Genomic DNA, 27,413 nt, shown 5'->3' with positions numbered 1-27,413 from the left:
AGAAATCAATGTTATCAATCAACGTTAATGTATAATCATTTATCGTTTTTGTCTCTTAAAATCTATGATGCCTCAAGTCATATGTTTCTCATAAACATTGTGAGTGAATATAAACTGTTAATTAATTGCTATACACTACTTTGTAGTATCCTTTTGTGAGGTCTTTTCTCTGTTAAAGCCAATGTCTCTACTGAAAAAGAGCTAAGCTATATTCATATTGATAACCATATCTCCTAACATTATATTTAAGGATTTAAGAGATTATTCTCATGTTTGAAGGCAGAAAGGCAATTAAATTATTTTGGAGATACAAATTCAAGTCATCCTTCACTTAAAAATGGGTTATGTACCACAGTTCATTAAAAAATACACTGTCATAAAAACAGTGTCATAAATAATTCTTTTGGTTCTCTGTCCAGTCCTCAAATGCCCAGGTAATCTATAACTTGTATTACAGGCTAAAGCAATTTGATAGCCTAATACAGCTGTCTAAAAAAAAATTTGAAATTTCTAAATTATAATTTGAAGAGTCTGAATTCTATGTTTGTTTTCATATGATTTACTGATAAAAATTGTGAAAAAGTGAAAAGATGAGGACTAAGAATGAAATCCTGAGTACACTTTTCTCCCCACCCTCACCACCAGTTCTCCTCTCCAGGATCACTTAAGTAATCAAAGTCAGCTGGTTATGCAATTAACTATAAAACCACTGACTGCTATAACTTAGTTCTCATTTCTATCAGATCTTCTTTTAAGGATACTATGGTTGCGACAAATGCTTTGTTGAATCGAGCCCCACTATATTTTAAAAGAATCTTGTTCATATACCTAATAACCTTAACAAAAAAGAAAAAGTCATCAGATCTCTTACTTTTAAAGTAAATGGAACAGAAGCCAAGGAGATTAAGTTCCTGGCCAAGAGTCACAGAGTTCATTCATAGCAGAGACGGCTATGACAGAGACTGTTAGGTGTTCACCAAAATATCCTTTTTTTTTTTTTTTTTGCCCCTAAGAATATAGCTAGACTGCATTTCTCAGCCTCTCTAGCAAATAGGTGTGGTCTTATGGAAATGAACTGTTACAGCACACAGTTCACCTTAAAGTGGCTATGAAGAGGTATGTCTTTTCCATATTTTCTTTCTCTATCCACAGGTTGCATGGAGAGGACTGAAGACTTAGACAAAGAAGTAAAATATATAAAAGATCACTCAAGCAAGAACACTCACACTGAACCAAGATTTATCTGTTTTAGAAGTTAACAATGCCTTAACTGATAAATATTCCTTCCTAAATCCTCCCAGTCCCATTTATTTTCAGTACCATACAAACATGGGCACCAGATAAATGCTCTTGGAGGATAATTGTCAACAATGACAACAGAAGTCAAATGTACATTATCTAGAAAGGATGTGTGGTACACTATGAATATTACTGATGAAATGACTTGGAAAATCCAAGTCAAGTAATACATTTAAGATCATTATTATAAAAATAGGTTGAATAGTATGTAATAATACATTGTTTATATATATAAATGAGAATTATAAATCATTTTAAAATTTAGGAGACACTATAACATAAGCAAAAAAATAATGGTGGTTTTGATGAATAATTTGAAGATTTAAAATATTTTTCAATAAAGTTTTATACTGTTAAAATATTGACAAATGATTATAAGAGCATTAGTGACCTAAGGAGGAGAGAAAATTATAATTTTTATAAGCCATAAATTCAAGAACAAGTAAATAAATCAAGTACTTCTTTTTTTGTATCACATTTCTTGTGCTTCATATCAAATTATAAGTAATGATTAAACAAATAAATTAGTTGAATGTTTCTCGAGCAATGAATTGCCATCATCTAACACAGTTGCTAATCAACGTTAAATTTTGAAAGAATAAAAAAACTTTGTAATACCATCATCACTGTTATTACAGGCTACTTCTGATGTTGGCATATGCCCGGTTAATAATTTTCTTGTCAAGAACTTTCAGGGTATTTTGGTTCAGATGCTGAAACAAGTCACGATAACCCAGGGAACATTTCAGTTTCAGTGTTCAAGGCCTCTTTCCCTGAGACTGATTCACTAGGTGTGAAGCGGGATTTAAACATCATAGTTTAAAAATAATTTTTTTAATATTATTGACAAATAACAATTATATGTATTTATAGGGTACAATGTAATGTTTTAATACATGTATATGTTGTGACCTGCTCAAATCAGGCTAAGTAGCAAATTAATCACCTCTAATATTTATCATTTATTGTGGTGAGGGATATACATTATTAACCATAGTCACCTTCCTGTATGAACCATAACTTGTTCCTCCTAATTGTAACTTTGAGCTGCATGCTGACCCAAGTCTCTCTTTGGCGCTCCCCACGCTCAGGTAAGCACCTCTGGTAACACTTCCTTACTTTCTTTTTCCTATTACATCTTTTGTTTAGCATGTAATAGGCAAAGATAATTAAGGAGGTATTGGTGAACGATTAAGCACATTTAGGAAGTTTTTAGAGCTGTGCTGTCCAATACAGTAGCCACTAGCCCTATGAGCCTATTTTAACTTAAATAAAAATTTTAAATTCAGTTATTTAGTTGGACTAGTCATATTTCAAGTGTTTAATAGCCTCTTGGGGCTAGTGGCTACCAAACTGGACAGTACAGATACGGAATGGAACATTTCCATCAATGCCGAAAGTTCCATTGTGCAGTTCTGGTCTAGAGTCCTATAGACCTGGGTTCAACTCTCACTCTGTCACTTACTATGTATAATTCTGGACAAGTTATTTAACTTCTCTAAGGCTTTCTTCAACAGTAAAAAAGAAATAAGTAATACATAGCACTGTCTTTTAGGGGATCCCTCAAGAGAAGATTATTAAATGATATAATGCATGCACAGCCCTAGCACTGAGTAAGCACACACTCGAGGTAAGCTACTGTTAGTAGAATCCTGCTTTTCAGTGGCCAATGGGAAGGCCTGTAATTACAGCCTTTTGTCTTTACATAATGTTGTTTGGATGGTTATCTTTTTAAAAAAATGATACCTGACATTATCAATTTTTATAACTAAATTTCATACTTCTTATTTAAAATGGCTTTTAGCAAACCCAGTAGACATCCTAACCCACCACACAAACATCTGGGTATAGGCCATTCCTGAAGCATTTAAAATATATTTCTCTCTGATTTCCATTTGATCTTTTACACAACAACAAAGGAAATATATCTAACATCTCTGCTTAGTTTTATTTATATAACACTAAGATAATAAACCATATTTTAAAAAATTACTTAAGATCATTCAAATCTTTTATATTAGACTTTCACTGTAATGAATACATTGTTGAATATTTCTAGTCTACATGGAAACATTTAATTTGTAGCTTAAGTCTCTCTCTGCAGTAGGCAATAAAATTTAAAGTCAGAAAAATGCCTAAACATAGAAAAGAGGCAAGTATCAAACAGAAACAAGTCACCAAATATTCACAGAGCAACTACTAATGTGCAGCACTGCACCAGTTAGAAACTGCGGGGATGCTAAGAAAGATATTATTCCCTAGTGAAGGGACTTGGAATTTGAAGAGTCAAGCTTTATAAACTGGAAAAAGTGAAATAGCAATTCTAACTCTTATAATTCCCCAGATTTTACATGTGTTACATGTACATGTGCTCACATAATATACACCATGACCAATATACCTTTTTATTATAAACTATTTAGATCTCTACTTTTATTGCCAGAATTTACCCTAGAATTTCTTAATGAAGTAATTTTTTCAAAAGAAGTTTTAAAAATTAATTTATAAAAGTTATACTGTCTATGATTATAAGTAGGGAAAAAAGCTGTTTGGAAACGAAATATTTGGCTCACTCTCTAGGTAAGTGACTTACTCCTAGTCTGTGGCATTCAGAACTCATGTTTTTGCAAAACTGTGCTTACTGTATTATGAATCTTTCAGCATCTTTTACAAATATTCAAGACTACAAGTTGCTAAGTATAGGCTAGCAGTCTCTAAATTTGATACATACCCTTTGTCAGTATACTTTTAAGAACACACCCAAATATGTGTTTACTAATTTATAAAAGATAGATACCATTGTATAATTTTTATATTATATACAGATAAAAATAGAAATTTAAAAGGTAAAATATAAACAGACATTTTAATACATATTTTTAACCGTTACTGTGCATCTTTAATTGGAATGTAATTGCTCTTGGAATACAGAAAAGGGGAAGATCAGTGTGGGCTAGGGTTTAGAAAGTCAACAAGTAGTAGTCGAGAGTTGAAATATGTCTTGACATTTAGATGCGTGAGGAAGATGAGGAGTTGGAAATGCCCCTTTACGGAAGTAGTCCTCTCTAAGGAGGTGACAGGTAGTTGTATAAAGAGAAATAGTAAGAGCTAAGGAAAATGGATGTCTTCATCCTTTCCCTCCTCAAGAGAAATGTATTTTGATTTGGAAATTTATAGGGTGTTTTTCCTCTGGGATAGTGCCAGAGTATCTGTGGTGAAGAGAGTTAAATGCTGTTTATAATAATCCAATTTTCTTAAATAACCAGTATGAAATGGAAGGGCATATGGACATTTTTAATACAATGCTGGTGAGAATTAAAATAGAAATCTTTGTGAAATGACTTTGAGAATACAAATCAAAACCCTCAAATGAGAACATCCTTGGGATTTTTGTCTAAAGGAAAGAATCGTCAATATGTACAGAGATCTAGCTACAGGGAGGATTTATCATAGGCTGTTTCTAATAGAAAAATATTGGAAACAATACATTTAAAAAAAACCAGAATACTGGTTAAAAAAACAAAAGGACAATCCATACATGGAAGAATGATGGAGCCACTTGAAAAGATATAGAATATTTAATGGCCTGGAGAGCTGTTTAGTGGACTTTATTTTTGCCTATCCAGAACTCCTTCTTAAAGTCGTAAAACCCATCTCTACTTTTTGAGAAACCACATATTCCCCTGCCTCAGTCTAAATGGTCAGAGGTGTAGAAGCCAATAAGGCCTGGCTAATAAGAGTATCATATCTCCTGGCAACAACAATTGGTTCAGGTGGGCACATGACCCAAACAAGACCAATCAGAGTCAATTTCATGATGTTTGATTACACTCTTAGAAAAATGTCACTTTGTTTCCACTGAGCTTGCTAAGCTGACCAAAAGTAAAACTTGGAGCAGTTAATGGCCTTTTCACTACCACACTGAAAGGCTACCTGAGATAATGCCATCAAAAAGGAAAACAGAATTTAGAAATGGAGAAAAATAGATTATTGGTGTTATTTGATCATTTGGGTCCAGCCGTGTCTAAAACTAGACTGTATTTTTGGATTTTTTATTTATGTGAACCAAAAATCTCTAGTTTTTGCTTAAGTCAGTTTGATCTGGGCTTCTGTCATTTGTAACCAAGAGTCCTAACTTAAAAAATTATACCAGGGCAAAAAAAGCAGGCTACAAAACAGTATGACCAATAAGACTGAGATTTTTATTTTAAAAACGTATTATACATGTATAGAAAATATACCAGAAGGGCATTTCCCCAAATTAACAGTATTTCGAGGTGGCTGGGCTTTTCGGTGATTTTTACTTTTTACATTTTTACTTATCTCTATTTTCTGATGGTTCTATGGCAAGAATATATATATGTGTGTGTGTGTGTGTATGTGTGTGTGTGTGTGTGTGTGTGTGTGTGTATAATAGGGAAATTTTACATATATATATATGTAATAGGGAAATTTTCACTTAAAAATGATATCCAAAGAACTCTGAATGGTTCTATTCAGCTGAATTCACTTCCTGCACTCTGTTGATTATAACCCCAGATTCATTCTTATATCTACCACAATAATGACTTTTAGCTGGAGACATGGCTATCCAGGGTGAGACTCTATCTCTGAGCCTCCTTTGTAACTAATTGTGGCTATGTAACCAATGAATATATGCAGAACTGATACAAGCAACTTGTGTCACTTGCTTAATGTCTTCCCTTTCCTCTCTTCAGTCCTTCCTACAGGTTGGAATGCTGAGGGACAGCTGAGTAAGCTTCAATCATGCAGAAAGGATGACATCTTACAGAATGGAGAAACAATATGACAGGAATCTGGGTCTCTTAATCATGAAGCAGAGCTGTCTATCTGCCCTGGGCCACTTGCCCACCTGTGAGGTAATGGAGAAATAAACTTCAGTCTAATTTAAACCACTGTGTTTCTGAATCTCTTTGTTATATCATTTTAGCCTATGCCTTACTAATATACTTCCCAAAGTCAAATGAGCAAATTATGTAGTTATGTAGTTATCTGTGAGGGGTGTGTGTGCACATGCCATTGTTTTCATGCCTAACATATCTGATTCTAAACACTTAAGACCTCTTTTGTTCCAAGTGAAACACAGGTAAAATAAAATATGAGCAATAAATGGCATAAAAACAGGTTTTCTGCTTAAACAATTTGGAGTTTAAAAGGTCAATTGTATAACTATAGGACCTATCCTTTTCATATGCCAATTATTCAGCTTTCCCAGCAGTTCTGGGAACTATTATGATTCAATAATTTCCTATTTCTGTTTAAATCATCCAGTCAACTTTAGTTGCTTAAAACTAAGAACTTTGATGGATACAGCATACAGACAGCCTTCAGAGGGTTCATGAACTCCCTGAACCCTATATATTACACACAGACACACACACACACACACACACACACACACACACACACACGAGTTTTCTGGGGAGAGGTTGCATAGCTTATGTCACATTCCCAATGGAGTCCATAAAATGTGGGCATATATGTGAGAGGGGAGACAATGCAATATTATCCTTTCTAGATACAAGATCATTATATAAACTTTTTTGCCACCTTTGGAAAAACACATTAGAGGATTTTAATTTAAAACTGAACCAGAATTAGCAGCCCAGATCAAACAATAGATGCAGAGACAACATAAAGATCAAGAAAAAGAAGAATGCCCAAGAGCAGGTGTCCGCAAACTACGGCCCCGCGGGCCGCGTGCGGCCCCCTGAAGTCATTTATCCGGCCCCCGGCCGCACTTCAGGAAGGGGCACCTCTTTCATTAGTGGTCAGTGAGAGGAGCACAGTATGTGGTGGCCCTCCAACGGTCTGAGGGACAGTGAACTGGCCCCCTGTGTAAAAAGTTTGGGACGCCTGCCCGAGAGGAATGATGATATTATGCAGGTAACCTCTTGTTGGGAGAGGAGAGGACCTATGCCTTCAGGATGAGTTGAAGAGTAGCAAATCAACTGACCAAGAAATAGAAGAGTTTGCGATATTTGCAGTGAAAAGACAGAGAGGCAAGCAGCCAGTAAGATGAGTGAGAAGACTGTGGATAAAGTTATGGGGCTGGGTGTGGTGGCTGACACTCAGAATCCCAGCACTTTGAAAGGCTGAGGTAGGCAGATCATTTGAGCTCAGGAGTTTGAGACCAGCCTGGCCAACACAGTGAAGCCCCATCTCTTCTAAAAATACAAAAAAATTAGTTGGGCATGGTAATATGCACCTGTAATCCCAGCTACTCAAGAGGCTGAGGCAGGAGAATCGATTGAAACCAGGAGGCAGAAATTGCAGTGAGCTGAGACCTCGCCACTGCATTCCAGTCTAGCCTGGATGAGATCCATCACACCAAAAAATAAAAAATAAAAAAAGATTTTAAAGTAAAAAAAAAAGTTCTGGGAGATTATTCCTGTAACCTAGCAAAGTTTGGCATTCTCAAGAACTAAGAGAAGAGAATTAACTGAAGAAAGAAGGTGAAACTGGTTATAATGAATAATTAGCTATATGCTACAGTTGAACTGTGATTAAATGAATGTCATAGAGGAATGTAGGCAATGCGCTAATAGTACAGTGTTGTTTAAGAGCATGAAATCTACAACATTGTTTGAGTTCAAAAATGCAACTACTTCCAAGTGATCAAGGTCAATACCAACAGTGATAAGTCAGATTAATGGTGTGTATCTTTGATATAATATGATAAAAATGGCACTTTATCTCTGTGGTATTCCTCCCCAAAGCCCATAACCTCAGTCTAATTATGGGGAAACAAATCTCAATTGAGTAAGGCATTCTACAAAAACCTGATTAGTACTCCCAAAACTGCCAAGGTCATCAGAAGCAAGTAAAATCTAAGAAACTGTCATAGCCAAGAGGAGGTTAAGGAGACACAATGATTTAATGTAATGTGATACCTTAGATAGGATGCTGGAACAGAGAAAAGGCATTAGGTAAGAAACTAAAGAAATGTGAATAAAATAAGGAGTTTTGTTAACGATAATGTAACACCACTTGTTCATTACTAGTAACCCACGTACCATATTAACGTAAGATACAAATAACAGTGGAACCTGGGTAGAGGGTATATAGAAACTTACTGTACCATCTTTGTAATTTTCCTGTAAATGTAAAATGGTTCTTAAAAAATAAAGTTTCTTTTTTAAAAACGCAGCTATTTTACTTACTAACCTTGAGCAAGTTATTTAGCCTTTCTGTGCCTCACTTGACTCACCTATACAATTAGAATTAGGTTAGGCTGGTAATAGTAGCAACCTATCTCAAGAATTTGTTGTGACGACTAAATGAGTTAATACAGTAAAGTGCTTGGAACAGTGCTCACAGTTAGGAAGCACCAGTTTACTATCAGCAATGATTATTTTTTAACACAGATGCTCTTCAACTTATGATGGGGTTATATCTGGATAAATCATCAAAAATTGAAAATATGCTTGCAACTTAACAATATTTTTTCAACATATTGTGGATTTATTGGGATGTACCTCATTGGAAGTCACAGAATGTACTGAATATATGCTGCTTTATCATCATCATAAAGTTGAAACATTTTAAGTCAGGAAGCGTCTGTACTTGTAAAGTGCAGTAAAATCGTATGCAAAAGGAGTAAAAAATAGCCTGATGATATTAAGCTCTAACTTTATAAATGAAATTTGAAATAAAATTCCTCCAGTTGAAAATATGTCAAAAATTACATAATGTCAAGGTCAATAAATCGAGGGAAGTATAAACCATGTTTACACTATGGTTACACAGTGGGCCACCATATAGATTTTGCTAGCCCTGGTATGAATTCATCCTCAGTTAAGGACTTAGGATCCTAATGCTCACATAAAAGGTGACAACTCTGTTATAAGATCTAAAATTCCTTATATTATAAGAAGACTAAGTTTGTATTTTAATACCAAAGTAATGATTTGGATGACTCTCATAGAGAAAAGGTAGCTAGGCTACAGAGGCAAGATCAAAGTTAAAAGGCAAGAAACTTTTAAATCACTTAGGTGAATGGTAATAGAAATTACCAGAAGTCTAAGACTCAGGCAGACATTTTTCCTTGTTAGAATACAATTGATAAAACATGATCAGCATATGCTGCCTCTTAATTCCTGCTTTAAACTGTCCAGATCCACCGTGGCTAATGAGATTCTAAGTATGTAAAACCACTTAGCTGTCTTCCCCTTTTTCTAATAACTCAAAATTTCAGTTTAAGTTCTGAAATCTATGTAAATATTATGATGCTTAAAACAAATAATTAGTATATCATATGTATTTCCTAATTAAGTCTTTAATATTTTAAGATATCGATCTGTAGTATGCTCAAAATGTTTACTATATTTTTTATTATTTGCAAATATTATATAAGAAAAAGAATTATTCTAAAGTTACATAAAAAAAATTGATGAGGCCGGGCATGGTGGCTCACACCTGTAATCCCAGCACTTTGGGAGGCTGAGGTGGCCAGAATGAGGTCAGGAGTTCGAGACCAGCCTGGCCAACATGGTAAAACTCCGTCTCTACTAAAAATACAAAAATTAGCCGGGCGTGGTGGTATATACCTGTAGTCCCAGCTATTTGGGAGGCTAAGGCAGGAGAGTGGCTTGAACCTGGGAGGCAGAGGTTGCAGTGAGCCGAGATTGTGCCATTGCACTCCAGCCTGGGTGACAGAGTGAGACACTATCTCAAAAAAACCAAACCAAACCAAAACAAAACAAAAACTGATGAATATCAGTGTGACGGTAACAGTGATAGGCTTTGATTTGTTTATAGTAGATGGACAACTACTTAGAGAAGTCTGACTGCTCACTTAATCAAACAGCTGAGGGCAAATAAATGTATCTTTACGATAAAGGTCAAAGACTCAGAGCCAGGGGGCTGAAGGAAGATTTAAGAATTAAATCCATTTAATCTAGGAAAAAAATGGAGAAAATGAATATACACACAAAGGACATTTCTAAAATCTTGAATTTTTTTCCTTATTTGTAATAACATTGAAATTTCAAACCATCTGAAATATTAAATTGCTTTGACATATTTCCTCTCATATCTTAAAATCAAAAACATTTTTTTGCAGTACATTTTATTTTTGAAATTTTATTTTTGGAACAGTTTGGTTACTGAAGGTGTAAACTGTCTACATCCGTCTTACTTTGATGAGTCTTCCTGAGTTGCATTTTTTAAAAAAATTTCATTTATTTTAGATTTTTTAAATGTAATTTTATTTTTATATCTCCTATAAATTAAAAATATCAATTTAAAATTCTTGAAGAATGCACATAGCAATCTCAGTCAAAAAAGGACAATATTTTTCTTTCATAAAGAATATCCTACCAAAATATTTCTGTATGCATACTCAAGAATAGCTTAGTTTTATTTAAATAATCATTAGCCATGCAAACTACCTTTGCTGTAAGGAATTATAACAACCAATGTGTGTGTAATTCTTCCAAGATTATACACATATAAAAATTTTATATTCACATTATAATTTCTCCTGTAGTAGATACATGTTGAGTTCTATATGTGAATTTACTTATGTTGGTAAATGAATGTTTTATTTTTTTCTAATTTTGTTAAAATATTATTGATATATTTACTTTCAAATGAAACATTTACTCTTTGGTTCTCCACAAAAATAATGAATCTTTTACTATATAAGTTGTTCTCTTTATGGCAACAAGCCTTCAAAGAAAATATAAAACGATGAAACCGTATTAGCTCAATTGATCTCCAAATTAAATTATTAGTGGTTTCTATTTCCTTAAGATAATGCCAAGTTGTGAACTAATTTTAAAAAATTTAAATTGAATACACTATTTACCTACATACAGATATTCCCCTCTCTCCATTAAGCAAATGATGGCAGACGACCAGACTATATATTTTTTATCATTCCAATTCCAAGTTCTTAAGGTTAGAAGAGAAAAAGGTGGTAAATATCCTCAAGTAAGAGATACTTAAATATATAAATTCATTTTGTCTCAATCCATATGTGCCTACATCTTTAATAACCAACTTACAAATCAGAAGTGTTATCAAAAGCTGCACAGAAATTTTAAAAGAAAAACATAGTAATCAAATTAGACAAATGATAAGCTCTTTGTGCCTTTAAATACTTAAAACAATTTTTGAATGAAGATGATTTAGAAAGATGACTTTCATGCTCTAACTTGTTACATAATATCTTATTGTAGTTTAAACTGATTAATAAGAAAATACATTTCAAAGATAGAGCCAGATTCCAAGATAAAGGTAGATAAAATCATTATAAAATAACCATCTTTTTCTTTATTTTCTTTCTTCTGATTTCCCCCTCTTCCTATCCCCTTTTCACCAGATAATCGCATCTAGCCTTTCTACATTCCCTTAAACTCTCCTGAAGGAAACGTCCTTCGTTTCCCCAAATAGCACACATTTCAGTGAAAGTGAAGGTAACAGGAATTAGTAGCTGTCATCTTAGAGACATGTTACTTAGTATTCTCTATATTAGTCTGGAGAGCTGTAACACACACAGGACAAAGAGAATAACCACAAGAAAAATATTACTGACAACTACAATTGTGTCCAAAAATTGGTAACTACAATGTGCATCTCTTTGTAAAACCTTTCCATTTCATTTAATTTAAAAATGACTATAATCTGTTATAAACTAAAATGTCACATAAAATTTCATACTATAGAAATGTCTTCTGTAGTTTTGATATGAATACAGAACATTAATGAATGAAGCAAACCACAGGCAATGATACATGAAATTACTACTATATATTTTTTCAAAGCTGAGGCAGATCTATATATAGAACACAAGATATTTCAAAATGAATGCTATTTGTTGTCTTTGTAATTTTACAGAATATTAGAACATTAAAAAAAATCCTAGCAGAAGTACCACATGTTCATACCAAGATATGTATGTGTATGCAGATGTAGACATATAATCAGATTTTGAATAATAAATACTAAATTATTTTAAAACATTGTAGAGATATACCCCCCACACCCCTTTTCTAACAGTAAGAAAATAATCAACCTGCATGAACTGGAATCAGATTCATTTTCTTCTTCACTAGTGCCATCATCCACTTCTTGTCTATCCAGCCAATGTGCACCGCCACAATCTTCTGCTGTAAACTCAAATGCAGGGACTTCAGAGGTGGATGCCATTGGCCAAGAAGGTGAATTCTGAAAATCCAGTTGGCTGGACCTTCGGTAACCAATTGAAGCCAAAGGCAATTGTAGGCTACATGGATCTAAAAACTTTCTCCCACCGTTTGCTCCAGTCTGTCCTTGGTTCCAAAATTCTCCCTGCTGGCTGTCAACTGTAGAATTAGATGATGCTTGATGGCCAAACCACCTCCATCTGATTTTCAAAATCTGTTTCACATCAAACTCTTTACGAGAACCAGACATCCTCAGAGAAACCAAGTGATCGTCTAGGCAACGGGCAAAAAGCACTGCACACAGATTTGTGCATCCAACCAAGACAAGAGAAGTGTATGCCCTGCTGTACACAACAAAAAGATGTAAAGGAAAATAAATCACATTCATATATATATCTACAATTACTTTTATGTCAATATATCAGATTTTAAAGAACAAAGGATAATGAATAAAGATGAAACACGGTGGAACATTCCGTTCAATCAGAGCAAACTCTCATCCACCTATCCTGAAGCAGCTAGACCACTTTCCAGGCTCTCCTTTCTCACACTGACCATTAGGTCTCAAAAACACTGACAGCATTCATTAAAGTCCTTTCAAATGCAGAACACCACCCCCTTTTTCTTAAACCACAAATGACAGAGACAGAAAACACTATCCCATTGCAGTATCTCAGTCTCTGCTGCTTAGTATATTAACTCTTTTATTGCTGAAACAATACATGTATTCCATAGCATTTCCCTTTGTACTTAAATCACTTTAAAACTAAAATGTTTCTATTTCTCAACTAAGTCCTTAAGTGAAATACCACAAAACAAGTATTTTAAAAAGCATTTGTAAAATTAGATGAGTTATAGTGATTTTCAAGCTGCGCTCTTTGAGTGAGCAATGAGAAGGAAAAGGGAGTACAAAGGTGGGGCTCCAGATTGTTGCCTTCACCCCATCTCTCCTTTCAGAAAACAAATTGATCTAATTAATATAGTAAGATTGTGGGTAAGATTTCACTCAGACAAATAATAATGAGGAGAATAAAAAGTTTGAAAACTACAAAGGATCAAAATGTGACAAATACTCTTTTTTCAAATAAACTGAAGCCAGGATTTCTCTATAAGCAGAAATGGGCCACTGCCAGTTAGTATAATATCCAAATTTCTATGACATTACTTAGGAAAAGGAAAGTGTGGCTCAAAAAGCTACCAAGGACTGGGATAGGACTATTGGGTGTACAAGTGCCCTAATGATGCCCTCTGTTGTTAGCAAAACAAAACAATGGTTTTAACGTGGTTACAGTGAAGGTTACAGTGAAGGCAAATTGATAAAGCAAATAAAAATAAATCAAACTCAAAAATACTGAGTAGTTATTGTCAACAATGCAATCTACTAGGCACTGCCAGGGACACAGAGATATATCCATCTTGGTTCCTAAGCCCCAAAATAATTAAGTCTAGCTACTGAACCAAATACAAAATATTTGATAAGTTATAATAAGAAACATTAAAATACTGCAATATTAAAGTATGACCTATCGATGCACAATTTGAGTTTTCAGGGTGTTCAGTATTTACTGCTTTGTCAACTAATTTCATACAAAAATGCAATACCTATCTAGGCTGATCAAAAAACAAAAATAAAAACTACTTTGGAGGTTTATAAAAATATTGTGAGGCATGTATCTAACATCACACAACTCTTTAGGAGAATACAAATTATTCAGTGAAACACAAATGAGAAGAATAAAAAGCCAAGTATAGTTTCATGCTAAATATTATGGGAAAAAACATAAAAACTGTAAGAAAGAAAGGTGACATCAGGATGGTATGCAGTGGTATGGGCCAGTTTCATTAGGAAGAAGGCTGCTAAGAATATCAAAATTTTGTTTAGGCAAAATGATAGATTTCTATAGAAAAAGACATTAATAAAAGCATGAAGTGAGCATATTGGCAAGGAAGAAGTAGGAAATAATCAGTTTGATCAGCTAGCCAGCCTTACCTAATTAATTTTAAGGTATAGTAGGAGATAAAGTTAGATGAATACGATGAGGTAAATGCCTTGAGCATGCTGCAAAGGCATTATTAAGTGGACCGTTGAACAGGGCAATGTTTGAGAAAATTAACTTGGCGGTACTATGTGGGACACATTAGAGAGAGAAATGACACTTTCCCCTCTCCTCTCACCTTTGACTGACTCCTTCTGTTCAACACCCTTCTAACTTCACTCTACCTAGCCAACTTTATTTCTAACTATTTTCCAACATAGAAACACCACTTCATCAGTCAAGGCAGTCTACATTATGTTGTTCCCTCTTTTATAACACTCTGCCTCCCAGAGAAACTTTGGTTTAAAAATCCCACTCATCTTCAAGATTTAGCTCAGTCACTATCATCTTTGTAAACACTTCAGTTACTCTTACTAGGTGGTTCTCAACAAGAGAAGCACCAACTTGCTTCTCAAGGCTTCTGGAAAATGGAGTGGGGGGTGATGGTGGTAGATTTTTAGTTGTTGAAATGACGGGAGAGTGCTACAGGCATTTGAGTGGGCAGGGGCCAGAGACAGCAAACATCTTGCAATGCAAGATGATACCTTTATTTTGTCAATCCTCATCCACTCATTCCCCTGGTTAATCATTGTTGACATCGAGCTTAGTGTATGTAGCCTTTCACACCTCTCTCAATGTTTATAAATCATGTACAAACTTACATACACACACACACACACACACACACACATAGGAGTTTTTACTATTGCTGTAAGAGAGATCATACTGTATTCATCTTTTGGCATTTTGCTCTTCTCACCTAATTTTACATATACATGAAAATATAAGTTAATATAAACTAATAATCTTTTTGAGTTATATGATATTTCATTACTGTAAAACACAATGTATTAAACTGTTTTCTTATTAACGGCCATTAGTTGATTTCAGGTTTTTGCCATTAAAATAATGTTGAAGTAAACATCCTTGTGAGGCTTTTATATCTATAGAATTTATTCCTAGGAGTGGACTTGCTGGGTTGAAGATATATGTATTTTATTTCTTTTTTTGAGACAGAACCTAACGTGCCACCCAGGCGGGGAGTACAGTGGTACGATCTGGGCTCACTACAGGCTCTGTCTCCCAGGTTCAAGTGATTCTTATGCCTCAGCCTCCTGAGTAGCTGGGACTACAGGCACGCACCACCACACCCAGCTATTTTGAGTTTTTAGTAGAGATGAGGTTTCATCATGTTGGCCAAGCTAGTCTTCAACTCTGCAACTCAGGTGATCCGCCTGCCTCAGCCAAAGTGCTGGGATTACAGGCATGAGCCACCATGGCTGGCCTAATCTGAGATACGTGTATTTTAAATCTGAATAGTTTACTTTCCTAAAATTCAGAATTTGAAAAGTAAAGTGTACCCTTCTCATCTATTTTCATAGGCCTAACAGTTAGTGATGAGTATTATAATTCTTTTAACTCCAGAGAACTACTGAGCGTATCTCATATACTGGCCATTTTGACATCTCATTTTCAGAACTATCTACTTACATCCTTTGCCTATTTTTCTCTTGAGCTATTTGTCTTTTCCTCCTCCTCAAATGGAAATTCTTTATTTTCTACAGATATTAAATCATTATTTGTCTTGTTTTAGAAATATATTTTTTCTGTTTTCCAGATGAATTGCAACTAAAGCCTGTACCTTTAAGAAAATTTAAAAAATAGGCCAGTCGCTAGCTGGGCGTGGTGACTCATGCCTGTAATTCCAGCACTTTGGGAGGCCGAGGTGGACGGATTACCTGAGGTCAGGAGTTAGAGATCAGATTGGCCAACATGGAGAAAACCATCTCTACCAAAAATACAAAAAATTAGCCAGGCATGGTGGCACATGCCTGTAATCCCAGCTACTCAGGAGGCTGAGATAGACTCACTTGAACCCGGGAGGCGAAGGTTGCAGTGAGCTGAGATTCGACCACTGCACTCCAGCCTGGGCAATAAGAGTGAAACTGTCTCAAAAAACTAGGCTAGGTACAGTGGCTCACGCCTGTACTTTGGGAGGCCAAGGTGGGAGGACTGCCCGAGCTCAGGAGTTCCAAACCAGCCTGGGCAACACAGCGAAACAGCATCTCTACTAAAATACAAAAAATTAGCTGGGCGTGCTGGCCTGTGCCTTTAATCCCAATTACTCGGGAGGCTGACGCAGAAGAATCACTTGAACCAGGGAGGCAGAGGTTGCAGTGAGCTGAGATCACCTACTGCCCTCCAGCCTGGGCAACATAGCAAGACTCTGTCTAAAAAAAAAATGTTAATAATGAAGTTTCACATAGAACAGAGAAGTGTCCAAATCACAAGTACGGCTCAATAAATTATCACACTATGAACCCAAATGTATCACCACCCACGTTCAAAAACAGAAAGATTACCACAGCTTCTTCCCAAAGGTAACCACCATCCTTAGCATAAACTAGTATTCTCTGCTTTTCAACTTCATAGAAATAGTTTCTTTTGTTCAGCATTGTTTTGAAATTAATGTTATTGTCTGTAGCAGCTGATGGTTGGTTTTAATGGTTATATTATACTATGCATATGTTATTATGTGTTATAATACTCCATTATATAACATACAACCATCAAAATCCATTCTATTACTGACAGACGTTTGAGTTGTTTATCTAGTTTTCAACTTTTGCAAATAGTGCTGCTATAAATGTATTTGTACATAATGTCTGGTGCATACATATGTGTACTGTGTGTGCGTTTATATATAAGTATTAATGCTTTTATATATTATATAAACACACACGCAATACAAACACATGCACACTATATATCCAGAAATAAAACTGCTAGGTTATAAGGTATATATGTGTTCATCTATGATTGTTACCAGTTTACACTCCTATAGGCAGCACATGAGAATCCCAGTTACTCCACATCTAGCTAACACTCATATTGTCTTTAATTGATTGATTGAGATGGAGTCTTGCTCTGTCGCCCAGGCTGGAGTGCAATGGCATGATCTCTGTTCACAGCAATCTCCGTATCCCAGATTCAAGCAATTCTTCTGCCTCAGCCTCCCCAATAGCTTGGATTACAGGTGTGCACCACAATGTCTGGCTAACTTTTGTATTTTTAGTAGAGACGGAGTTTCACCATGTTGGCCACACCAGTCTCAAACTCCTGACCTCAAGTGATCCACCCCCCTCAGCCTCCCAAAGCGCTAGGATTACAGGCGTGACTCACGCCTAGAATTACAGGCGTGAGTCACTCACTGCGTGAGCCATTGCACCTAGCCCATATTGTCTTTTTAATTTTAGTCATTCTGACAGGTGTGTAATGGTATCCCATTTGGTTTCCTTTACATTTTCTTCATTACTAACGTGGCTAAGTAACTCTTCATGATTACCGGTCATTTGGATATCCTCCGTGAAATGGCTATTTAGGCCTCTTGCTCTTTTTTTCTATTTAATCTTTACCTTCTTGATTTGTAGTTCTTATATTTCTGATATTTTCTTTATGAAAAGTATGAAGTAAGCTTAAACATTAATGCCTTTATGGCATGAAATTCAGAATTTACTTAACACTTTTTCTTGTGTTCCAACAACTTTCACCAACAATATAAAATTGTTTTGCTCCAAAAGTTATCCAGCTCTGATAACAAGTATTTCCCAGGAAAATTACTTATAAAAGATCAGTACTTATTAAAAATCATTACATTGTTAAATTATCAAGATGGTCTTCACTATGCTCTGTAAATTAGATCCCTCATTATTCACAAGCCCACTGATCCTCCTAATTTTTTTCATAGCACTTACTACCACCTGGCATATTTGATGCTTACTTGCTTATGGTCTTCATCCTCACTTAAGTGGGGCTTTGTTTTGGTCATCAATCTCAGCATTTATAATAGAATAGTACCTAGGAGACAGTAGGTGCTCAATAAATATTTCTCAGCCAGGCGCGGTGGCTCAAGCCTGTAATCCCAGCACTTTGGGAGGCTGAGGCAGGTGGATCGAGACCATCCTGGTCAACACGGTGAAACCCCATCTCTACTAAAAATACAAAAAAGTAGCTGGACATGGTGGCTCGTGCCTGTAATCCCAGCTACTCAGGAGGCTGAGGCAGGAGAATTGCCTGAACCCAGGAGGCGGAGGTTGCGGTGAGCCGAGATCGCGCCATTGCACTCCAGCCTGGGTAATAAGAGCGAAACTCCGTCTCAAAAAATAAATAAATAAATAAATAAATACATATTTCTCTAATGAAAACATAAACTATTCAACAATTATAAGAGCAATAATATATAAGAGCAATAATAAAAGTATATACTTACACTGTCTATTTTTTAAATTATAAAATAAATTAAGAATCTGGTTTTTAAATTATAGACACATTTTATCTTAGGTAACAAATTTTTTTTTTTTTTCTGAGACAGGGTCTCACTGTCACACAGGCTGCAGTGCAGTGGTGCAACCTCAGCTCACTGCAGTCCTAACCTGGGACTACAGGCATGTGCCACCACACCTGGCTAATTTTTGTACAGCCAGAGTTTTGCCATGTTGCCCACACTGGTCTTGAATTCCTGGGCTCAAGTAATCTGCCAGCCATGGTCCCCCAAGGTTCAGGATTACAGGCGTGAGCCATGGCACCTGGCTGACAAAATCTTGCCAGTATTTTTGTAACTTACGAGAAAAATCACAATGTGATTCTAGGAATTTCTTTCTTCTATTCATTCTTATGACATAAAATTCTATCACTTGAAATCCAATGGCTAAACAGCAGATGTCTTTTCAAATGAACACACTTTATTCAAACTCATTACAAAATTATATTCTGGACCTCTCATTTTAATAACCTTGCTTTACTTTAGGTTAAACCTGAAATACAAAATCACTCCTGTATTCTTTAAAATAGATAGTATGTGTCCATTATGAATACATTTTTCAAAATGTAATTAAAGGACCTATGTGCAATTTGTTTCAAATCTGCTTAAATCTTAGTCTGTGAATTTAAAAGATGACACTATTCGGTGTTACAATAGAAACACTGAAATATCATTAAAATAGAATGAAGGTGAGCTCACTTCAACAGTGTGGTTTTTAAAGTTATGGCTTCACTCAATTTAAATCATGGCTATTTGGTAACTACTTTATATTAATAATCATCACCACGTTAACCTCTCTTCACATAGTTTTTTTAGATAACAGTATTTATGACTCATCAATTTTAATAAATCTATTTCTAAAGTTTTAAGTGTGTGATATACACTGCATTAAAAAACATCAAGAATTTTATAATACTAACCCAGCAGCTCTCATCTCTCTGTTTTTCCTCAGTTATAAAAAGAGTAAGTTGCACTGAATGATTTTGAAGAGCTCTCCAAAGTTTATTAATTCTGGGATACCTTTTAAACTTTGTCAAATTAGGTCTATCAGATTTTGGTTTATTTAAAATATTTGAATACTAGTATAATTCTATCAACATGTTAATTCCATAACACTTAAAAATGTATGACGGTGGAAAATTTCAGTTATTTATCCTGAAAGATTTGATATTTATTTTTATTAACTTGACTTTAATTCTAGAAATATACCAGACATTCTGTACCTCTTCTCCATTCTCATAAGAAGCAAATATGATAAATGTAAAAAAATCCTGTATTTCTGTAAATTCAACAAATGTTTTGTTCTGTAAGCAGAACAGAACACAAAGATGAGGAAACAGACTACAAAAATCAATCAGGACAGGGACCACTATATCCCTAACAACCTGTATGGTGCATGGTATTTAAATACTTTCTCAACATAAATTTTTAAAAAATGAATAAATTCACGGCACGGATCTTGATGAAAGATTTTAATATCCAGCAACAGAGGGTCTTGAATGCAACTCTTACTGAATTATGAAGAGGTAAGTGTGTCCTTTATTTTGGTGAAGTTGAGGTTTTTGAGGTAAGAATATAGAGATACACCTCAAGGTTAATTTGGCAATGGGGAAAAATGGATTTTACAAGGGAGGGTACCTCGTAAGGAAACCAGTTAGAAAACTCTGCAATGTAAGAGGCACAGTTCAAACTTGACTGGAGGCAACAAGATCTGAAAGGATGGTGGAAGTTTAAGATATTACAGAGACCTTCTAGGATGTCTGTGGCAAATGGAGAGGAAAAAGTCAAAGATGACAGCATTTTCAAATTTGGGTGATTGGAAGAAGAATGCTAATATTAACATAAGTAAGGAAGTAAGGATATTGTTTCAGGAGGATTGAGTGAGGCTTTAGACATGTTTGGTTTTAATTATATATCTAGTAACCAAACAGCTAGGATAGGAGTCTAGAGCCAAAAATTAATCTATTTAAGAAATCAGAAATTTAAAGTGTGAACAGATGAGCCCTGGGATAACACTGGTTATCTTTGGATTCTATTCACTCAATACCACAAACACATGGCACCAAAATTTCTTTTGTAATAAAAAGAAAAACTTACAGTTTGAAATCCAAAATTAAGATTTCTAGCACAATGTTAAATCTTTCACTTTGTTAAAAACAACTGGGAAATAACTCTAATTCAATCAGTAAATGAAAAATTTTAAATGTCAAATTTAAATTCTGGCCAGGTACAGTGGCTCATGCCTGTAATCCCAGCACTTTGGGAGGCCAAGGCAGGTGAATCACTTGAGGTCAGGAGTTCAAGACCAGACTGGCCAAGATGGTGAAACCCTGTCTCTACAAAAATTAGCCAGGTAGAGTGGCACATGCCTGTAGCTCTAGCTACTCAGGAGGCTGAGGCAGGAGAATTGCTTGAACCTGGGAGGCAGAGGTTGCAGTGAACCGAGACGGTGCCATTGCACTCCAGCCTGGGCAACAGGGTGAGACTGTCTCTCTGTCTCTCTCTGTCTCTCTATCTGTCTCTCTCTCTCTCTCTCTCTCACACACACACACAAACACACACACACACACATTTAAATTCAGTTGCAATAAACCATGAAAATTCAGCAGTCAAGAACTTTATGCTGAAAAACTGAAGATGATTTCATGGTAAAAGCAATACAATATAGGGATTTTATTTGTGTATCCTAAATAAAAGCACTGTAACAATATGCCTATAAGTATACATTTATGAGAGAAGATCAAGAGGAAAAAGATCAAGGCAAAAAAAGTAAGTGGAGTAAGCTTTAACCTTTAAATTGTGTTCCTCTGCCTTATCACTTACAATGTAGGAACTGACATTAAATTTAAAAATTATAATACAGCATGATAAAGATACATACAGAATATATAGGGTAAGCCAAGATAGCAAAGCAAGCTCAGACAGATGCAGAGGTCAAAGATTTATTTCCAGTCAACCTGGAACTCTGAGTACAGTGAAAGCCCCCTTATCAGATAAAACCTATAGTTGTCCACTAACGAAAAAAGTCAATAATCATAAAAATATATACATTCCCCTAAAGATGTTATTTTAACTTGAACACACACATGCACATTCATTTGTAACGCTTTTCATATAGGGTTAATGCCATGTATTTGACAGGGGTCTCCTACTGAGTTTGGGTCCTTTTTCTTGCATAAGCCATACCCATAATGATCCATCATCTACAATTACCATTTATGGTTTCTATAAATGGAAAGAGAACTTGAAAGCACGTTTGAAAGAATATAAATACAGAATCCATTAGACCAGTGGTCTGTCCACCATAGGAAAAATTTGTGCCAGATTGTAAATTAATGTGTTGCTTTCTTCAAGGAGAAAGTCTCACCATGAAAACAAAACCTCTGCTGAACCAAACAGTGTGCATTAGTTTGCCTAATGCAGTTAATTAGTATTCTAATGTGAGCTCCTTATATCCTTGAGGACCCCTAATAGTCTGAAGACAAGGTAAACTGGCTGATGGCCTTTGACAGGCACTGCTGTAGACTTGGATGACTTTTTCCCTAGTCTCTTACAATTATCCAGCCTTTGTCTAACTTGATAGAAGATTTTTTAATAACTCATTTATATAGAGGCATCCTAAAGCATTTATCTTAATTTTTTTTTTTTTTTGAGACAGAGTCTTGCTCTGTCATCAGGCTGGAATGCAGTGGCATAATCTTGGCTCACTGCAACCTCCACCACCCGGGTTCAAGCAATTCTTCTGCCTCAGCGCCTGAGTATCTTGGACTACAAGTGTGTGCCACTATGCCCAGCTAATTTTTTTGAATTTTTAGTAGAGATGGGGTTTCACCATGTTAGCCAGGATGGTCTTGATCTCTTGACCTTCTGATCTGCCTGCCTCAGCCTCTCAAAGTGCTGGGATTACAGGCATGAGCCACCTTGCCCAGTCTCAACTTAATTTTCATAGGAAGAATTCTCTTTTCTTTACACTTTCATCAATTTATATGTTAACTAGCATTTTATAATTACTGTAACAAGTATAACTGTTAACAACAGGTTTGTGAATAAACAGAACCAACTTCTGGTAAGTACTCAATTCAATGGGTACGCAGAGATGTACAGGTCAGCAATGGAGCTGCCTACGTAGCCATGAGTGTTGAGTTGGCCCTTGGTTTGGTAAGTACGTTTTACATTAGAAGAGTGTGCCTCAGGTAGAGCTATAAATCAGTGCAGAAGGAGCTGGTGGAGAGTGCTCCTGCTGTTATTTTCCCACATTATCACTTATTAATGGTAGCCTAAGTGACACAGCAGAAAGAGCCTGAGTCAATAGCTAAGCCACTCACCAGCTAGCTGTATAACTTGGGCAAATCACTTCGCCTCCCTTGTCTTCAGTTTTCTCTTCATTAATAGGATTAAGTAAGTGGCACATCTAAGTCCTGAGTAATGGTCAGGATTTGTAGCAGCAGTTACTATTTCTTAAGTGCCCACATGAGCACAATAATATATAAAATACTTTACATTGACTGGGGCATTTTATTTTCAGAAAAACTCTGTCAAACAGGAGTCATTCCTGCCCCCTTCTCCCCACTCCTTACAGACGAAGATATTGGAGAGAGATTAATACCCATATCTAGTGAGTGGCAGGGTCTGGGATAGAATCTAAAAATCATGTACTTTCGAATATATCACACCGCTTCCTGCTTTCAAAGCAAGAAGTATTCTCATTTGCTACTCACAAAATACCTTGTGAGGCAGGTAGAGTAGTTATTACCCACAATGTGTGAATAAGGAAGTAGAATGAGAGTATAGTTGACTTGCATGAGGTTAGATGTCTAGTAGAGAGTAGCAGAGCAGACAAATTCTTTGCCAATATCTGACCAAATTAAAAGCAAGCACGGCACCAAAAAGAGAAAAAACAAAAAAACCAGAGTACTTAAGGAACACGATTTCTCTCATAACAAAATATTAAGTTCATGACTGCAGTTAAATGCCAAAATAACCTTTATTCACCAAGTACAAGTGCCTCATAGATTTCTCCCTACTTAACTCCCTCGCAATTTCTGCTGCTGTTTCTTACAAAGTACTGACCCACAGTAACATCGAAAGAATCGTTTTATCCCACAACTACCTATCAGTACTGATACCTGGTAGTAAAGCAAGGGACATTTAAAAAAATCAGCTCAATTAATATTATATAGCATTTATTTTAAGCTCACCTGCAAAAGTTATTACAGTTAATACTACTATGGTATAACAAAATCGTTATTTCTGAAAATAGTCCTTTGGCTTGATGACTGGTAAAAAAAAAAAAAAAAGGTTCCCTCGCTATCCACTCCTTAGATTTTGTCAATGTAAGTATATATTTGCTGTGCAGAAGAATGATAACTGTAGTATCATTAAAAAATGATGGAAAACCACTGCTAAATTCTTGCCTGATCCATGATGGTTGGCATGTGCTGAGACACCCAATTATCTTATGTGCCATAAAAAATAACAATCTGGATAACCGCAAATTTGTCTTCTACTGACCTGAACCAAATCCAGAAGTGTTTCTGTCTCCACGTAGCTTTATGGTGATGGAGGTTTTAAAAACGTAATCAATCCGTACTCTCTAGACACAAGAATAATCAATTAAAGTTGCCTGGGCTCTGAACAGATGAGCCAATCACAGATCAATTTGATTCTGCTGTAGGACCAATCCAGATTTTATAAATTATGTATTTTTGTTAGAACAGCCTAAGTTGGGTAGGGAAAGGGTAGTAATGGGCAATGTAAGCAATAAAGGGGAAAAAAATGTGAAGCACTGTTTCTCAACTGCTCATAATTAGAAATGGTTAACCACTACAAATGTTGATTAAACCAGTTAACCATTAAAGAAACTGCCTAGCTTGCCCTAAAACTAGGCCTAAAGAAAAGCCACCAATAAACTGTTCAATAATTTAACTCCAGCAAAAAGCAAAATGAGGATGCTAGCGGCCAAATGGGGATTGGCAGAGATCAATGGAGGCTAGAATTTCCTAGTGTTAATTATGCAGTAGATTAAATCCAGTGTTCTTAGGAGGCACTTCAGAGTAGTCCTCCCAAACTCCAAAGGGGGGAAGGAGATGACAAATACATTTAGGACAAACTAGTTTAGGCCTCTACAAAGAACCATGCAGAAACCAGGCCAGCAATTCTAAACTCCTGTGGAGCATGAACTTGAGTATTCCTTCTTTCTGCTTATCAGAGAAATAGCTCTCCAAAGAAAGGCAAATATTAAGTAGAAATGAACCAACCAGCCTCAAGTCTAAGTCCTCTCTTATTCATTCTCCACGCTATTGCCAAAGTAGCCTTCTAAAGTGCAATTCTTGACTACATCATTCTACTTAAAACGTTTGTTTTCCATCAGCGACAAGATAAATAAAAGCTAAGATCTTTAGCATGGAATTCAGGATTTTTAATGATCTAATAGTCTTTGCCTTCCTTTCCAGACTCACCTTCCTCTCAACTTACTTCGCTTTATCCATTATAAAAAAAAAAAAAAAAGAGTAAATGGGGTGGGCGCAGTGGCTCACGCATGTAATCTCAGCACTTTGGGAGGCCAAGGCGGGCAGATCACGACGTCAGGAGTTTGAGACCAGCCTGGCTAACACAGTGAAACCCCGTCACTACTAAAAATACAAAAAATTAGCCAGGTGTGGTAGTGGGTGCCTGTAAGCCCAGCTACTTGGGAGGCTGAGGCAGAAGAATTGGTTGAACCTGGGAAGTGGAGGTTGTAGTGAGCTGAGATGGCACCACCACACTTCAGCCCTAGCAACAAAGTGAGACTGTCTCAAAAAAAAAAAAAAAAAACATTAAAAAAGAGTAAAAACACACTACATCAAAATAAGCAAAAGAAATATTATGGAATACTTCTTAAACGAAAGGCATTGCAGATAATACACGTATGAGTAAAGCTTCAGTTAATAACACTTCTGGCTCTGTTCCCTGGCCACCTGTAAAACTTGGTACCTCAACTATGTTACTAGGTAACACTACTTATAATAAAAATGATCCACATGATTAGTAAATTTGCATCAAGACTCAGGAACTATAAATGAACCATAACCTCATAAAAGAGCTATACCTTTGACTTCCCTGTGATGGCTCTTAATTAGCATAGCTTTTACAGAAACTCTGGAAACCAAGCCTATGGAGTTGTGTAAGAGACATTGGCTCCTGTGGGACATGGGTTTTCGTTTTTTTTTTTTTTTGCCAAGGTAGCTCCTGCACCACCTAGTGTGAGCTTCCTCTGAGGTCCTACACCCAGATGGCTATGAGTTGCCTGCATTGACTGCTGTGAAAATCACTCCCACTGCCGAGGAACATTTGATGCTGCCCTGCTGGCAAGCTATGATTCCTGTCTGATAGCTTTCTGAGTAAACAAGCTTTCTGAATTTGAAGTTTAGTTAACCCAAGAAAACCTCTTCATTTGCACAGCAACAAGAGTACAAGCATCTTAATGACATTCCAGATACTCTACAATCGGAACCTAATTTAATACACAGGTTTTACTCATGTTTTTGTTTTGTTTTTCTTTGGAGAATCCACTTCCAGGTAACATATACCACCTCCCCATAGTTTATCTCTTCAGCTGTTGCTGAGGTGAAGCTATGGATATTTTTCAACCATGAAGGGGTTACTGCATAGTTTGAAAATACATGGGAACATTGCTAGCAAAGCTAAGTACACAAGTCTAACAGAAAAAGGATGGCAATTTATTGAGAATAAAATTATATTAAGTTGGTGAAGAGATATGGTAATACCATATTAAAATGTAAAATGTCAAAATTAAGAGTGTCTAGGAGACCAGTTTGGATGGAAGAAAAGAGCAGAGCTAGGTAGTATATTACATGTGCCCTTCTTCCTGCATTATTACCCATGAAGAGAAGCCAGGGAGCCCTGTATCAGGATCAAAGAAGATGATTTCTAAGAGTTAGACAATTCAGTCAATCCTTACCGCGGAAGAGGAGGAAGGGATGGATGAAGGGATTACAATGGAGATAGCGTCTGCCAGTGTTCGGGAAGGGAATATGTAGTTACTTAAGTCAGATCCAGTTGTACCTTCTCATCCTGATTATCATAATCAGCCTGTCTCACTAGAATTTGTAAGCTGATGTTAATTGTGTAGAACCTCAGTTTCTTTACTCTCAGGTTTCTTTGATTGAAAGCTATTATAACTGCCTCTTTCTCTACTATAAAGTTGTCAATTATGCTAATTTGCTAGCATCGACTGTATTATTTCCTAAGTCTGGTGTTTAAGGGCTTACAAAGACAATGCGCTTAAAAATTTTTAGATCTTCTGAAATTGCTAAATCCTCCAGTTAGTTTCAAGTTTGTAAACTCTTAGATTAAAACACCCATGTAACAGCAAAACAGAGAAAAATTAGTCAACAGAGAAAAAGAAGAAAGAAATACATGTGCAAAGAGAGAGGCTAGTTAAGAAATCATATAGACCTGGAGAGAGAGAAAGTAAACCTAGCTCCCAGCTTTCTTTATTGGTGCCAGTTGCTTTTGAGGCCCAGCTCTGCTTCTTGCTCTTGGACTCTGATATAAACTATATTCCTTTTCTAACATAACATTCCT

At 35.9% G+C, this 27,413-nt stretch overlaps 1 protein-coding gene across 3 annotated transcripts in view; it reads right to left on the bottom strand.

Moving 5' to 3' along the window:
• The window catches only part of KLHL5 (kelch like family member 5), a 92,076-nt gene that overhangs the window by 58,775 nt on the left and 5,888 nt on the right, over positions 1-27,413 (bottom strand). Inside the window, exon 2 of one of the 3 annotated variants that reach the window (XM_039468346.2) lies at positions 12,341-12,814. The exons of 1 other annotated variant lie outside the window; for it this stretch is intronic. In XM_039468346.2, coding sequence (XP_039324280.1) covers positions 12,341-12,720 — 380 coding nt within the window. In that variant the 5' untranslated portion in view covers positions 12,721-12,814. The remainder of the gene's footprint in view (positions 1-12,340; positions 12,815-27,413) is intronic. One more of the 3 variants, XM_039468347.2, reaches the window with a different exon arrangement.

The sequence above is a fragment of the Saimiri boliviensis genome, chromosome 3 (assembly GCF_048565385.1).
Source record: "Saimiri boliviensis isolate mSaiBol1 chromosome 3, mSaiBol1.pri, whole genome shotgun sequence".
In the NCBI taxonomy this organism is placed as follows: domain Eukaryota; kingdom Metazoa; phylum Chordata; class Mammalia; order Primates; family Cebidae; genus Saimiri; species Saimiri boliviensis.
This window is presented reverse-complemented; position numbering and strand designations above follow the sequence as displayed.